A 16,761-nucleotide genomic window follows, 5' to 3' on the forward strand; every position below is an offset into this window, starting at 1 on the left:
TAGCCGCGCTCCCTGCTGCACCCCGGAGAGGTATGTGCGAGGGGATGACTGACACTTTCCTACGCGCGGCTCACTCGGGGGGAGCTGCCGCCTCCCTCGCCAGCAGCGGCCGGGCCCCCGGGGGCTCCCGGCTCCGGCCCCCCCCCGACCGGGGCAAGCTGGTGGCAGCGGCTCGCCCTGCCCGCTGCCGCCCCGGAGGGGCAGCGCACGGCTGGCGGTCAGTTTCCCCCCCGCTCCGTTTCCCCGGCCGTGAGCTGGCCTCTGGGGCAAGCCCGGATCCGCTCCTGCGCCGCACCTGCCCGGCCGGAGCACGGGGCGGGAGGCGGCTGCGAGAGCCGGGCAGCCCCGGGCTCTGCCTCGTCCCTTCCGCCGCCGGCTCGGGCGGTCCCGTGGAGCCGCAGCTCCGCTGCCCTCCACGCGGACCGTGCTCCGAAGCAGAAGTGCACCGAGCGAGGGGCTCGGTTTCTTTCCCGGGAAGAACGGGGGAAGAGGTGGCCTAGAGAGGGACGGTGTCGCGAGCGGAGCCGCGCAACTGCACCACATCACAGTGAGCGGCCTTCCGAGACCTCATGAGGCAGCTCAGGCTCGAGGGAGTCCGCAGGTTTACTTTATCAGCAGAAGCTGGAACTGAATCTAACTTCTCTGAATGAGAAGGCAGGATTTTGTGTCACGGGCATTGCTTTGATTTAATTTAAATCTCTTGTTCCAGTAAAAAATCCCACACTTCCCAAAATGCTGGAAAATCCCTCATTAGAATCCTTGGCCAAAAGGGAAGTGCATTTTGTATACTCTTAGGCAAACAATGCAGAAAGAATCCTACATTGGTTTAGGAATAATAATACTATTAAGACAAGTCACATGTGAGTGCCATGCTGACTACAATGGCCATTTTAGTGACACAAAATTAGCTCATTCAGCTTTGCGTGCAGGCAAACTTTGGCACATAAATGATCAGGCAAGATGCAGTTTGTTGCTGACGTGATTTGTGAAAGGGCTTCAGCAGGTAAAGCTGGTTTCAAATCTAACACAAAACATCACATTCTCAGTTCAGATGCTCGTTTTGTTCTTCCTCAGCACTTGCATTCCCAAGCAGCTTGAAAATGAGCAATAGTCACTGAATTTGTGCAATGAGGTAGTAATAAGTTCTGCTTCATAAAAATTACTTTGTAAATAGCTATTTACATTTCAAAAAAATGATACAGAGTGTTCTGTGGACTTTTTTTTGGCAAAGTATTATTCTGAGGCAATGCCACACAGTTCCGCAAGACTGGGCTCTTTTCAAGAAGTGTAGGCTCTCCTCTGGGTGCTGCCTCATCCATCACAGAGAAGTTGGCCTGGAGAAACATCCGGCTCTTGTACTTGTTTACTGGTTATCTTGGGCATGTCATTCAACCTCTCAGTATTGCTGTATGTACAGAAAATTTTACAACATCTATCTAGCAGGGAGATTGTGAGGATCTCCCTGCTGTTTTGTGCTCTTTTGTACAGTATTTTATTCAGGTGAAGTTTTATTCCAAAAGCAAAGGTCTTAACACCTGTAGGCATCAATGGCAAATAAGTTTGAGGCAAATATTCTATGTTGATTATGCAAGAAAATTGTTATTTGAAGCCAGTGGGAGTGCTTTTGCATATTTCATTCCAGGTTGGTACAAACTTTACTGAATTCATATGCAATGAGTATGAATATACTTGATTGTACTTCAGGCTGTATAAAATCAGCACAAAGATGGTACTAGCAGAAGAACGACAACCTATGAAGCGTGTAAAACCCTTGTCAAGCTCCACACAGAAAAGCCTCGCTGTTGGTGCATGTACTCAGACAGCTGTATTGTGTCAAGGGTACAGTGACAAGGGACAATTCCATCTCCAGTGGTCTGACTGGAAATGTGATGGTTTCAGTGTGCCTCATGTCTGGTAGATTTGTGTATGCTAAACAAAACCTCCTCAGTGAGGGAGATGCATATTGGCAGAGAAAAACTGCTTGGGGTCATGGCTGCTTTCCTCTTCTGGTAAGGGGTGTCACTAAACTGAAGGGTGACACTGGATTAAGGGACTGCAGGCTGAATGTGACCTTCATACTTGCTGAAGGAGAAGTTGACTGTACAAGCTGCTGAGAACCTTCACATCTTTTTGGTGCTAAGCACATAGTCTGAGTGCGGCAACATTATCCCTTGTATGCTTTCTGTCTCCAGGGGGGCGGACACTGCCCCACAGTTCTTGCCCAGGTCCTGCTGGAGACCTAGGCCTTGGTGTCCACCCACAGCTGCTGCTCTAGGAACCCCTTCATGGCCTGGTAGCAGCCAAGCTACTCTGCTGGAACAGAGGGAATTTTATTTTTGGTGGTCTGGATGAAAGTTCAGTTTACTTTGCATTAGACTTTAAGCGAGCAAACAATGTCTGCTCCACTTCCTCGTTTGTCCTATAAGAATATTAGATTACTCTCTACTAAAGGGAAGTTAAGAAAGTAAATTATGGCTGACTGAACCTTTTTGGTGTCCATGCAGGTATACAGCCAAACAGCTGTGTTGGAGCCCAGATGAACGGTGCCCATCCTGCCACGAGTACCTAAGACGTGCCACTTCTTACGACCTGCTTTATAGACTAACCAAGCTTTGGTTGTATTGGTCTAGATGGAAGAAGGAACAAGGCTGTATATAAAGTGGGTGCTAGTACTATTGGAGACTCAATAAGTAATATTTTCCTCTTGTTAATTTGTTAATGCCCTGAGAAAATTGTTAGATGGTATTCTCCTCCCAGAGGTGCTGCCTTAAAAGAGAAGTGAGACTTAAGTACTGAGATTTGTCATTGCATATTGAACCGTTTTATGAGTGCAGATATGATAACCCTAAGGTTCTGTTTGAGCTCCAAATTAGGTAATTTCTTAGCGTTTCTAAACTTTCTCTCCAGGTTTAGCTACAAACATTATTATCCTGTGCTTTCATAAACTGTTGCATGTCCTGGCTTTGTGCTGTTGAACAGCTGCAGCGTCCACCCCTAGGAGTTATGGCGCTGAGCCTTATCCTTGTCCACTTCACCAGCAATGTGTGTCTTCATTAAGATTTGCATTCCTTTTTTGGTACTTCAGAAATGCTTTAATCAAAAAACTCACTGTTTTGAAAGCAGCTTTCTGGGTTTCAGTCATTACAGCCTACAGGATCACGGTCCAAAAAGCCTATGTGTAATTTAAGAAAGGTATTCATTCCTTCTAGCTCCTGCCTAATATAGGAAGTGACTGACCCCACAGCGTGCGTCTCTTGAAAAGTATTACCATTTTTTTCGATGTATATATATGTTATTTCCAAAGTTAATAAGCAATTTATTAAACCTTAGATCTTCCTACATGGTGTTTGACTTCAAAATAGTTAAGCCATGAAGCTGATTGCTTGAAGGAGATTTTGACTGCAGTCCTTCTGTGAGAAGGTACGAGCAAGAACATTGTAATTGATTCTTGAAGCTTCCCAGCTAATTTGCCCCCGGGTTATCAGCAAGACATTGCATTGCTATGTCTCAGCTAAGTAGGAGGTGTAAATATTGCATGCTTGAAACGGAAATGTCTCTGTGAAACTGCTAGTGACTAACTGCTGGGTTCTGCTCGATGGTGGATGGTCAGGAGCAACTTCAGCGAATTTGCTGAATTTCCATGTGCACCGCGGCTGCTGCAGCTCCTCGCTGTGGTGTGACTGATGTCCTTTGTATTGTTTGTTCTCTCTGTGCTGTCAAACAGGACGTACATGGAAGCTTATCATAATGTTTTGGCAGACTCTCAGCCAGTTAGCCAAGCACCGCACTGGCAGACACCCTGTTTATCAGCAGCATCTCTGCGACTGCTGGCAACCCCGCCGGGCTTTTGAGGGTGAAGAGTCCAAAAGGTGCCGGCCTCCCATGCACGTCACGAACAAGCAGCGCGACCTCTCCCCGCCGCTTTGCGAGGCGCCCCAAAGCAGCACGTCGGAGGCGGGGAGGGCGACGAGCCCGATCCCCGGCACGCCGGCGCAAGCCCCGCGACCCGCACTGACGGGGCGGCCGCGTCGGCCACGGCGGGCGGGAGGCCGGGGCAGCCGGCGGGAGTGGGCAGTCGCGCTCCGCTCCGCACCGCAGGGCCGGGCAGGGCGCCGCAGCCTCCGCTTTCACGCCCGCCTTGCCCCTGCCCCGCCGGTGCGGTCGCCGTGAGGGAGAGCGGGGCCCAAATGCTGCTCCCGCCGCGCGGCTGCCTGGCAGGCGGCCGGCGGGCACGGCGGGCACGGCGCCCTTGGAGCGTTCAGCGCGCGACCGTTGGGGCCGTTAGCGCCCGGCCGTTGGGGCCGTTAGCGCCCGACCACTGGGGCAGTCGGCGCCCGGCCGTTGGGGCAGTTAGCGCCGTCGCAGTCGGACCTCCTCTCGGCAGCGACATGTTCCGCGCATCCCGGACAAAACGTAAACAGGAAACATCCTGGAAATGTGGGTCCCGATTCCCCAGGAAGAGCTCCCGGCCGCAGCTCGCAGCCCGCTTTATTTTCGCACAGGCTGAGGGGGGCCGTGGCCCCGGCCCCCGCCCCCGCCAGCTCCTCTCAGAGGTCCCCGCCGCAGGGCGTCGAGCAAAGCCCCGCTCACACACCGAGCTTTTGGCAGAGAGCTGGGCGCGCACCGCCGCACTAGGGGCTGCCCGGGCCCGCCACCATCGCCGCAGAAAATGCCCGGTGCCCGGGGGGCGGGTGCTTCACCGGGCGGACAGCCCGTGGTGCTGCAAGGAGACAAAGCCCGCGGCGGGCAGGAGGGGCCCGGCCGAGGGTAGCATCTGCTGCGTGGTTTGGCGGTCCCGAGGCCGCCAGCGGCCCCGCTTGCCTCTCGCCCGGCCCGGGGCAGCGCGGCCGGACCATAGCCACGGCCTCCGCGTGCCGCCGGCGATCCCGCAGCCCACGCCCAGCCCGGCGGGGTCACGGCGCAGCGGGCTCGGCGGCGCGCAGGCGCACAGCGCGCCCGCGCCTCCAACATGGCTGAGATGGTGCCGCTTGTCCTGCGGCGGGCGCGCCGGGGAGGATGCTGAGCCGCCCGGGAGCCGCCGCCGCCGCCGCTGCAGTAGGGGTGTCGAGGCCCGAGACGGGCCCCTCTCAGCCATGGCCAGGCTGGCCGACTACTTCATCGTGGTGGGCTATGACCACGAGAAGACAGGTAGGTGTGGCTGCGCGCAGGGCTGCTCCGCCGTCCTGGCCTCTTCCCCCCTCCCCTCGCTCCTGCCCGGCCCCGGCCCCCTCCCGCCTCCGGCGGGGCCGCGGGAGGAGGAGACTGGCGCGCACACGGCGCCCGGGCCGCGCCGCGGGGAGCAGGGCACCCGGGGGCGACGGCGCCGGCCTCCCCCCGCGAGGGGCACGGCGGGCTGGGAGCCGCGGGAGGGTGAAGCCCTCTTTCCCGAGGCGGAGTGGGACGGTGAGGAAGCGGGGGGGCTGCTCTCCCGGCCGGGCCGCGGCACCTCCGGGCGGCGGGGCGGCCTCGCCTCCGCCCGGCGGCCTCAGCCCACCCCTGGCCGGCCCCGGCCCCGCAGCCCCTCGCCGTTGTTAGCGGCAGCTCTTCTTTCGAGCGGTGGGGCCGCGACAAACGGCGCCTGGGGACCCGCCCGGCAGCCAGCGGCCTCTCCCGCGGGGACAGCGGGAGCGCTCTTGCGCGCTTCTTTCCCGAGTGATCTCCACAGAAAGCAGCGGTACCGACTGCTGGCCCCCGTCTTCTTTGTGCTCTTAGCTGAGGCACGTACACACGCAGCCACGAAGGAAAGCGAAGACAGTGGAAAGCGACAGGGCTTTTGGCTGTTTCAACTGGGGGTTTGCAGCTTTTCAGTTAACCGGTGATTACAGAGGTGCCGCTGCTGACACCTCGGGAAGCACTCTGCGTTCAGTAGGCTGTTCAGAAATGGCTGCTTTTCTTAGGGGATCGTTTTCTTGTTTTTTATCTGCTCGGAAGAAAGGAGAGTGGTGTTATCTCTTAACATTTTGTGGGTAACGAGAGTAGCTTCAGTTGTGTAATCTTCTGTTTTGGTAATATCACACTCCTTTGCTGAAAAGACCCGAAATCAGTATGTGAACTGATTTGAAAATGAACTGATTGCCAACTGATACGTGCATGTGCTGGGTATTTCAGAATGATCCTTTGAATGTATGTTGTCAATAAAATAGTATTCTAAACAGTTGAATGTTCCTTAATTTATTTGGCTGTACACAAAACAAACAACACTCAAGTTTGTTACTCTAAGTTATTCTTTGAAGTGACAATTGCTTGGAGGGTATATTTGTTCATTGTAAAATATTAGGTAATAAACTATTAGAATAAGATCTCTTTGTTTTTTGGAAAGATAACATTCAGAGAAATTATGGTATCTATGTGTTTAAAGATATAGTAGCCCACAAAGTTGTACCAAGATTCTCCAGGATTTTACTATACCAGTATTATTACGGTAATTATGGTGTGGTTCCACCTCCACTCACTTTAAATAGACTTGTCCTAACTGCAGTGGCAAAATTATAAGACATTTGAAATGGAGAACACTTTGTCTGAAATAATGTCTTTCCACTCTCCTGTTTGGAACATTTTTCCCTGCAATATTAGAGAGCCCAAGTCAAAACAAAGAAACAAAAAATCCAGGAGTAGGCAAAGCAAGTAAACTTCCTTCTTAAAGGTTATGATCGGTCTGACATAGCCACTATGTGAAATAAAATTGCAGATTATATTGGAAAGCTTTATGTTGGTGAAATGTCTTCATCTGTAGTATTTAAGCACGTGTTTAGCTTCCTGTACATAAATTGTCTTGTTAAGTTTAGTAGAATTGCTTGCGTGTATGAAGTTGAGCAGATCCAGAAATAAGTCCAGAATCAGAACCTTAATTTTTAAAGGTCATGCCCAGAAAGTAACTATTTAGACTTCATTATTTAAATTACTTCTTGCTACTTTAATGCTTCATAATAAAAATGTTTGAAGAAACAACATTCTGTTGGAGACTAGGCATGCATTGTTTTCCAAATTCCTTTACCCCCACATCCAGTCCCATAACACATGGAGTACTGACCTTTCTTTTTCTTGTAAAGTCATAGCTTACTTGATGTGTTTATGCTTCCTTCTCGATGAAAAAGCAGGAGCATATGTTTCTGGGACTGTGGACTTATTACCTGTGAATCTTTTAGGTTTTTATGTTCTCTCTTTTTTTTTTTTCTTCTTCTTCCCATTTTCAACAGTATTCTGGCTTGGTTTAAATACATTTGATTTTAATTTTGAGTGTAATCATATTTGTATTGTTTTTCAAGGATAAGGTATGGAATATCTTTGTATAAACAAGCAAACAAAAATCCTGTAATTTTTACCTTTTTCCCTACCCTATATGTCAGCAACAGTTTGGATAATATGCACTTGAAGTTAGTAAGAAAAGATGTTTATATTAATGACTGTTAGCCCCCAAAAGCTCTCATGCCTATTCTGTTTCTTTCTACAGTAGCCATTATCTGTCCCGATTTCAGATGGGTTAAATGGATGTATTTACATGTGCCAATATCTGCAGTGTATTGAAAATGTGGCGAAGATGTTTTTTTCTTGTTAGTCTAGCAAACCATATTTTCTAGTTTATCAGATTATGTAGCTTTATTAAAAAACATTCACTATAAGTATCTAAAATCATTCATTTGTGCTCTTGTGCAATTTGGGAGTGGGGTTCTAGATTTTCCTGTAGTGGAAAAGCTTTGATTTTGATGTTAAAAGTTTTTATGCAAAATGATTGGAGAATGTTTTTCTTGTCCTCAAATAAACCAAAGAGAGTATCCTTTGAGGATCTGTATCTCAAACATTGCAAAATTCATTTCTCTTACTATCTGGGTCTGTGTAAATTGCTGTTAGTGCAGTCCTCGTGGCCATCCCTGTTAAGTCTTCCCTTCCCTTGCACTAACGCTGTTGGTGGACCTTCTGATGGCCCACTGTAGGATGCTGACCTGTCAGAAGGACCCTTCTTGCTGACTAATTTGTCTATGTGACTTATTTTAATTTTCTTTCTGAGTTAGTTTTCTGCTCATTTTTCAAACAGTTTACTTACCAGGGTATCAGATGAGTGCAGGATCAGCATAAAGGAGGAACAGGAGCATAAGTCACGGCAGCCTGAATTTGTTTCAGCTTGAATCATCCTAGAACCCTGAGCACAAAGCTTTTTGTCAGGTGCCTCCGTCTCCTTTGTACTTTGGGAGAAGTAATGGGTGCCTAAAAGTAGATCATGGAACAGGCGGTTTATTTATGCCTGGCAAGATGTACGGAGATCAGCAGGACTGGAGAATGAGCTTTGCCATTGATTGCTTAGATGTCAGCAGGCTTTCAGGCACCTAGGAAGTTAAGAAAAAATCTTTGTGTTTTAAAGGATGATCTCATTCACCTAGCTTTTTATCTATTTCAGACACAGTTGACTATATTTCTGTTTAAAAACTACTGTCCATAGCTTTCCCCATGAAAATAAACTTGAATTTATCATAGTTATTGCTACTATGTATTTTAAAACTGATTTTGAACCACTACAGAAAATCGTGATAGTGGTAGTTCCTGCTGGAATTTTGTGTTCATTCCTTGGCAGAGGTGGAGAAACCAGATTTAATAAACTTTCCCTGCTTGTTTTAACAGTGGAAATGTGAAGGATTTTGGTGATACACCAAGGTTGATTGCTTTACTGTGTTTATTTTGCATTCACCTGGACCTTTACTAAGGCGATAACATTTTTCTCCAACATATCAGCGCAATATAAAGCTGTTATGTAACTTGCTGCAAAAGGCATTTACAGAAGGCTCTTTGAAGGGAACAGACGTGCTAGAAAATGGAGGCTCTGGGTTAAAAGCAGGACAAAATCCCAGAAGTCCCTACTGTATAGCCACTTTGTTTTTCCATCAGTTTTGAAGTGTACTTGATGTGTTGCACCAAAAGTTTCTATTTCATATGTTTGAATAATGGAATGTTGATGAGATTTAGGAACAACACAGATGTTTGCAAAGATCACAGAAGGGCATGAGAAAATGCCTTTTTTGTTTTGTTTGGTTTTGTTTTTGCTGGTATAAACTATACTCATAAATTTATCACTTGAATTTCCACATGGTGGCACATGTAAAAAGTAAGAGACAACATTTTGTGTCTTTCGTGTCTCAGAAACTGAAAGGTAGGATTAATGAAGAGAGAACTAAATACTGGATTTGTTTATTCTGCCCACGCACCCATAATGGTCTTGCTATAGGATGCTGTTTTCTACACACCTGTGAGAGGGAGAGAATGTTTTCTGTGAGACTTTTCTGCTGTTTTTTTTTAATGTTCTTCCTTGTTGTGTGTAGTTGTAATGCATATGGTAGAAGGTTTAAGGCTTGCAACAGTTTTATGGCAGTTTCATTTGACTGTTGTCGTAACTGATAAATGCTGATACAACGTGTAGGCTCTGTTGTGGTTGTTTCTGTTATGATTTTTATCAGCTTCTTTTTAAGGAAGCCTTTCTTGTCTAACCTAGTTTCATATCCTAATGGGTTTTGAAACTAGATAAGCGATTACTGATAGAGTGGGAGAAATTCCTAAATGCAATTGTCTGATACTGTTTTTTTTCTGTTCTTTTTTTTTTTTTCTTCTTTCTGTGGGCAGATTTTGCCTGTGAAGAAGTATTATTTTCATTTTGGGGGTTAAATATCTTATAATATGATGAGAAGATGTTTTTTTTTTTTTGGGGGGGGTATATTTATTGTGTATTCATAGTTGGGCATTCCACTGGGCTAGCACATATATAAGGAGTAGATGATTTCTTGGTGTCTTAATATGCAATTTTTGTAAAATAGAACAAGTAGAAAAATAAGGGTATCAAGTAGTTACTTCAGTGGTTTTCTTACCTGTGCTGGAGCTTAATTTGATTCAAGTGTGATCGAGATCTGAACATGCAAATCTCAAAGTGAAAAAGACCATAAAAACTAGATTATTTCTTTTGTGGCAAAAGGAAGAATCTTTCTTGTAACTGTGGTTTAGTGAAGCATTAGCTGTAGCATCAGAACTGAATCAGAATGCAGATATATAAGTATCTGCGTTTTGGCAAGAGATTACTGTGGCTGGGTATGGCTGAAGAAGGGCACAAGTGCCCTAAACATTTTCCAAGCAAATTAGTTGCTCTAATGTAGGAAGTTATCTCTTGTAACCTTGTTCTTGCTTGGGTTAGTCTTTTGATACAACAGTCTCCCTTGTACCACACAGAAACAGAAAAACAGAAGGAGAGAAGAACATTTTCGTTGCTTTTTTTTTTTTTTTCCTTGTAAGATAAGGCTATCTTGAAAAACTACTTGGAGGAAAAAAAAAAAACAGTATTTTTCTGGTAGCGTTTCTTCCTTGAATGTATTCAGGCTGTAGATTCTAATATGTAATGTTGACAAAAAACAGGAAAAAGCTACGGTTGTTTTGATTTATAGATTCACTAACATTTCAGAAAAAAACTTAACACAGTTCATTTTAACTTTTCTTTCCTGCAAATGGCTGTTACTGAATCTCTCTGAAGAACTTGTATTTGAAACTCTCTGCTCACTTGGTCTTGCCTTCATAGCAGCAGTAGCAATATTTTTTTTTCTGCCTATTCATTTAAACTGGGACATTCGCGAGGTTTGAATGTTTATGGTGTAAGCTATCTTAATTTCTCCTAAAACATAAGGACACAGATTTTCTTGAGGGAAGTAACATTTCTTGTCTTTGGGGAGGTTTCAAGGCTAAATTGCAATAAAGAATCTCTTTCCCCTTTTCTGTCCTGGATTAATGTTGTGGATTACCTAACAGAAAGACACTTTTCATACAGCATGTTCATGGAAAACAGTTTGTTATGCAAGCCTGAATACTGTTTAAGCACTGGCCTTCTATAACTGCAAGCATATTTTTCAGTGGGGGACAATGAGAGTGGCATTTAACTCCTACAGCATCACAAACATAACAGCCTTATCTTACAACACTAGGGAAGATAATTATTCTGTTGTGGTAGTTCACTGACATGAATTTAAAACACCAACCACCTCCCGAGCTACTGGTACTTACGAAGTGAAAAACAAAGGAAAACCACAGTCACTGTGGAATCATTTACATGTGGAACAGTAGATTCACTGTTCAACCTTAATAAACATCAGTGTAAGTTGCATCTTACAAATATACACTGGTAATTAGGAAGCCCTCCCTTCAGTTCATCTGTACTTTTACTCCTTTGCAGTAACATGGGATTTTGCAGCTCATTGTTTATATAGTGAAAATAATTATTTCTAATAATGAACTCTGTTGATGCATTTTCTTCAGTTTGGTGTTTTGGGGCTTGTATTCCACTTATATGTATTTGTTGAAATAGATGATTCCTTTGGTGTCAGTGGTATAATCTGAAGTCAAAGACCATCCAAATAGCATTGATTTGGATTTGACAGCGAAATCCCTGCTCATTGAGCCAGCAAGATGCTTGTCATTGCTGTCTGTTAGTGACATGGTTTCACATCTCTGATGTTAACAGTTCTCAATTTTCTAATTTTTCTACATATGATATGAAATGACGAAATCAATTAATGCAGTTTCACTTTGTTTGCTTTGTAGTACTCTTGGGCTCAAGGCAAAGTAACTGATCACAAATTTTCTATTAAACTGGATATAGGTGACAGATGCTTAGTACTGCTGCCAGAACCAGTGGTAGTACAAACAGGTTTTGTGTAGCTGTAGTAGAGGAATGCTAACATACAGAAAGTATAAAATTGTCATAATTCTGGATGCAAATTCATGACAGCTGTATATAAAACCACATTGTACTCTGGAGGGCCTCAACAGATAAAAAGACACAAAGGAATATTACTAAGATTACAAAATCAAATACTTGGAGATTAGGAAAAAAAGGTAGGAATAACATCCTTTTAATGTGACTTATATGTAGCTTCATATGAGTGAAAAACACTTAAAACACAGAAAATTCATTATCTGATACTTGGACAAGTCTTCAGCAAGATTGGAAATGTCTGTTGAAGTATTACAGACTTGTATGTTGGATCTAATGGAATAGTAACTCAAAGGAAGATGAGACATTCTGGCAGAGGTTTTCACAGATACTTGCAGATGCAAAGGGATGGTGACTCCTCTCTAGAATTTTGAATTCAGTTGTGGAAAAATGTGCTTTGGAAAATGGGTTGCATAGAGTTACTTTTGCCAAATGGCATAATTATTAATGCCAGTAGTATTGAGTGCTGTCACTTGGCAGTGTCCTTTCCTCTCTCAGCTCTGTAGTGGGCTGCATATCACTTTATGTGTCTTGGGACCCCTTGCTCTGTATGACATTGGTGGCTCTTACTGCTTGTGTTTGGACTATTCGGGTATTTTGGAGTTCTTTCTGTCTTCTAGTTTGGTTTTCCAGTCTTATCCTGGAAGAATCTCTGACTTATATGTATCTCTTCCTCTGCTTCCTCTTTCCCTTTTCTCTTAATATGTTTAGGCAGTTTTATCCACTCTGCGTTTTTTTTCTGATATTAAGTCCTCTTGTCCAGTCAGTCTGCTTTCTCCTGGTTTTCATCTTCTCTTCTTTGTAGCCTGCCTTTTGTCCTTTGTTTCAGCTCCCAGCAAGATTGACGTCTGTTGGCACATAGCCTACATGAAGGAAGATGTCACCTGATTCGATTCAAGTGAAAAGAAGTACTGTATTTCTGCTCCTGTTCTTAGGCAGACTTTAACCCACGGTTGTTGCTTTCGCAGAAAAGTTCATCTTCAGATTGCCTTCTCTTCCTAGCTTTGGACAAGAGCATGTTTTGATAGCATGCATGTGACCTGATCATTAGTTGGGTTGATACGACAACCATTAAGCATTTCATTTGAGATGAAATTTTCAAATGGTTAAAATAAATATCTGTTTGTCATGTAAACACAAAGGCTGGGTTTGATTCTGATGTAAATTTCAGGCCTAAAAGAGTGTTTGTAAGAGTTTTAGTTCAGGCAAAAAAAAAGTCCTTGTCCCCGGTCTTATTTCTTAGAAACAGCATAAGTATTTGCTCTGAAGTTTTCTGAAATAATTCAGCTAGAGGCAGATATTAAGCATTGAGACATAAGATGGTACATTTAGTTTGGCTAAATTAGAAATAATTGAAAATAGTTATATTTATGTAAATGGATTAGATAAATATAAATTACATAACTATATCAATTTTACCTTATAGAATAAGAGGTTAGAACACCCTGAGTAAGGCTTATGTCTGTGAGCTATTTGCATATTTAAAGCATTGCACCAGCTATAGCACAATAAACCTTTTAGTTTCAACACAGCATTATTTAACTCTTCATTTTCACATTTTTAATTTGCACACTTAACATATATATTTGTGCTTTGGACAAAGAAATATGGACGCTGGTCCTTTTCCGTGACTTTTTCTATGAAATATAAATGTAATTCCTAAATGGCAGTAAGCATAAGCTGACTGTACTACTAACAAAATACCGACGACTTTTGAAAAAGTACAGTTATGATCTTGTCCATTAACAAAGCATAAAGATAATGTAATGGATTTTTAATTCTTAAGTACTGGTGAATGGGCATACCATACTTTTTAAATAACTGTAAATTAGGAAACTGTGTTTTCTAATGGTATTATAGGGACAGCATTTCATAAGAATATAAACTGCATAGAAAAAGCCATATGTTCTGTTTCTGCAGAACTATTTCTTCATAGTAGCCTCTTCTCCCAGAAACATATAGTAGGTCTGTGGAGCTTGTGCAATGACTAAGCTGTTATTGTTCTATATTGTTAGCATATGCTATTTTAAAACTGTTTAACACAAATGATTCTAGTAGAAGTTACCAAAGCACTTCATTGTCCTTTCTTCTTGACTGGTAACTTGTGAAGAGAGGAATTTGTTTTTTTTGAAGAACCTGGAAATTTGAAAGGATAATTTCAAAGGAAAAATGATACTTTTCCTCCCTAAAACGCTGATTTAAGACCATGTTTTTTGCCATATGGTATTGGTAATTAATTTATTTCTCATCTCTTTCAAGTTGTGAGTTTTACAATAACAAGACCCGGAGAAAGGTGAAAAAAAAATCTTCTCTGATATTTGTTTAGTACAACTCTCAATTCTGATCCTGTCAGAGATGGCAGTGGATGCTGATGTGGTTGGTCTAAAGGTGTCGTTGAATTCATCATGTCTAGTAGAAGTGGCCAGATTTGCCCTCGACATACTCCTCTCTCTCAGCTTTGAAAACTCATAGTACTTCCTGTGGAGTGCTGTGGCTGGGGGTGGCCTTTGTGCGGTTCAGAAGGTTGCTGCTCGGTGTGTGAGCGCAGGGTCCTTCTGGAGGTTCCTGGTGCTGGCACTTGGTTGCTGGTGGGCTCTTAGGCAGAGGCTTTTGTGAGGCAGATGAGCTGGGGCATCTATCTGAGCAATAGAGGGTGCCTGCGCTGCAGCTGAGGCACTAGTCTGAGGCACTGAGGGAGGGGAGAGCTGCTGCCTGAGCACTGCCCACTTTGAGGTTCACCCCACGTTTCTTAGAAACATTATTAATGAATTATTCTTATTTCATGCTTCTGAGGACCTACTTGCTTCGGCAAAATATGAAGCTGAAAGTGCATGTTTCTCATGATCAGCAAGTTTTATCAATGGTAGAGAGCACAAGGTTTGGAATGGATGCTTTTAGAAGTATTTCCGAAACATGAGTTAATTAGGTGTATGTGCAAAATAAAATGATGCTTTCTGTAGTAATAAATAGTCAGGATTTAGAGCTTGTGTTCAGAAATGCAAGCCAGTTCATAGGGCTGTGGAAAAGTAGCTTCCTCTCGAGATGTTTTATGGGTACTTTAGTAATTATTTTACTTATTGTAAGTTTTAGCAACAAATTCTGGTCAACTTTGCTGAAGGGATGTGAGGTAATGCCTGTTGAACTCTCAGATTTGCCCTTTAGCTGGAGGCAACTACCCCTACAACAATTTTGGACACTCGTGCCTGTTCCCTGCTAGTTCCGCTAATGAACTGACATTTTGACTCAAGCTGCCAGTAAACGTGCTTTAAGCTGAGACACCTGAATTTGTGTTGACATGGAAGGAGCGTGGGACACATTTTTCCAGCTCTGGGGAGCTGATAGTTTCCAGCAGAAAAGCAGCAAAAAGACCTAGAGGTGTTAATATCCCAAACCATCTCAGAGGGTTTTTGTAGGACTAGAGTGTCAAAGCTGTGGTGTCAGCTGCGATGGCATTGTAATCCAGGACTGCCAAAGCAAGTGTTGTGTTTTTTCAGTTACAGGCAACCAAAAAGAAAACAAAACCATATAAATGCACATGCTCGTGATTTGGAATTCAAAACTCATCTTTCAAAAGATTCTCTTTCCTGTTTGATTAATCTGCATAAATAATGATACTAGGTTTGCCACTGAATAAACAGTGTTGATACTTTTATAAGGTTGTTTTTTCAGTACTCTGTTTTCCAAATATTTTGTTTATAGTGTTTATTATGAAGAGAGATGAGATCATAGATATTTAACAAAATACCCTTGTGGAGGCCGTTTTTATTATTTTGTTCTCTTTTGCTACATGCTATATTTTTGGAAGAGGCAAGACTGCCACTTGAAGTGTTTAATGTTTTGTGAGAGTGTGGTCTTGAAATATGTCCCGAAAACATACTTCTAGCTTTCTGGCTTTGTAAGATGCTTTTGCATTTTTTCTATATTAATTTTATTTGTATGTTTGCTCGTTTGTGTATGTTGGTATGCAGTTTAAGAACATGCAGCGTCACTGGTCCAGTCCCTAGACATAGTCATTGACACTCCGAGTTCCTTTTTAATAGTCTAGTAGCAGAGAGAAGATGCTGATTTACTTCCATGCTTAATTCGAACAAAGCTGAGGATTGTTCTTCGTTACCATGAGATGAGGATTTTAGAGGCCTACCTCAGAAGACTATAATTTTAATGATCTGTTGTTTATATTTAAAGTTAGAAAATCCAGAGTTAAGATTTACATATGAGTAATAAAAATAAACTTAAAAAAATCAAGTCCTAATTCAGACTGGACGCATAGTGTCGTAGGTCTTGCAGAATCAACTGTGGAGGTGCTCCCTGTTCCAAGGTTGTGATGACTGAAGATGGGATGTTGGGAAATAATTGGTAACTCTAGTCTTTCTTTGTTATGGAGTTGTGTGTGTGCTGTTTATTCTTTCTGTGTGCTTAAAGTTATAATAAATTTTGTGAGCTGTGTCATCTCCCATTGTGAAATTCTTTCCCTTCTCCCATCCCTGTTCTCTGATAAAATCAATAATCTTGTTTCTTGTCAATCTTTAGGTCCTGGCTACCAATATACTTTGAAATCCTGAAGCAGAGGACTCTTGAACTGCAACATATAATTTTGAAGTAAAAACAATTTTCTGTTCTATAAAGACTGGTTTTGTTCATTCTTCTTGAGGTTGAAAAAAAGTGGGGTAAATATTTCATCAGAACCTAAAAATGGATCAGATACTCTGGTCAGTTTTGGTTATGCATCCTCATGTTTGCTTATCAGTTGCACCATTCCAGTTATCCAATTTTTCTTCTTCTGTCAAACCACACAGTTTTCATAGTGCCCCCCGAGCCTCCCCCCCACCTCCCAAAAAAAACCCACAAAACCTCTCCAAAGCCAGAAGGATGACCATGTAGCTGCTGCCAAAAAATGATACAGAGTTGTAACTTTGAAAAAATTCCCATGTGAAGCCTAGAAATAAGCAGCAGTTAGTGAGCATGAAGAATCTCTAATCTTCTGTCTAAATCTGGTATGTACTCGCTACCTGAGACTAACCGTGCTT

At 43.5% G+C, this 16,761-nt stretch overlaps 1 protein-coding gene across 9 annotated transcripts in view; it reads left to right on the forward strand.

Annotated features, from left to right (window-relative positions):
- Positions 1-16,761, forward strand: part of SBF2 (SET binding factor 2) — a 300,617-nt gene that overhangs the window by 39,063 nt on the left and 244,793 nt on the right. For 7 of the 9 annotated variants that reach the window (XM_048070135.2, XM_048070140.2, XM_048070143.2 and 4 more), the window contains exon 2: positions 2,505-5,148. In XM_048070135.2, coding sequence (XP_047926092.2) covers positions 4,188-5,148 — 961 coding nt within the window. In that variant the 5' untranslated portion in view covers positions 2,505-4,187. Of the gene's footprint in view, positions 1-1,092; positions 5,149-16,761 lie in introns of those variants that run through there. The other 2 variants (XM_066997287.1, XM_048070144.2) reach the window with 2 other exon arrangements.

This window comes from Anser cygnoides, chromosome 5 (genome assembly GCF_040182565.1).
Source record: "Anser cygnoides isolate HZ-2024a breed goose chromosome 5, Taihu_goose_T2T_genome, whole genome shotgun sequence".
NCBI classification, from domain to species: domain Eukaryota; kingdom Metazoa; phylum Chordata; class Aves; order Anseriformes; family Anatidae; genus Anser; species Anser cygnoides.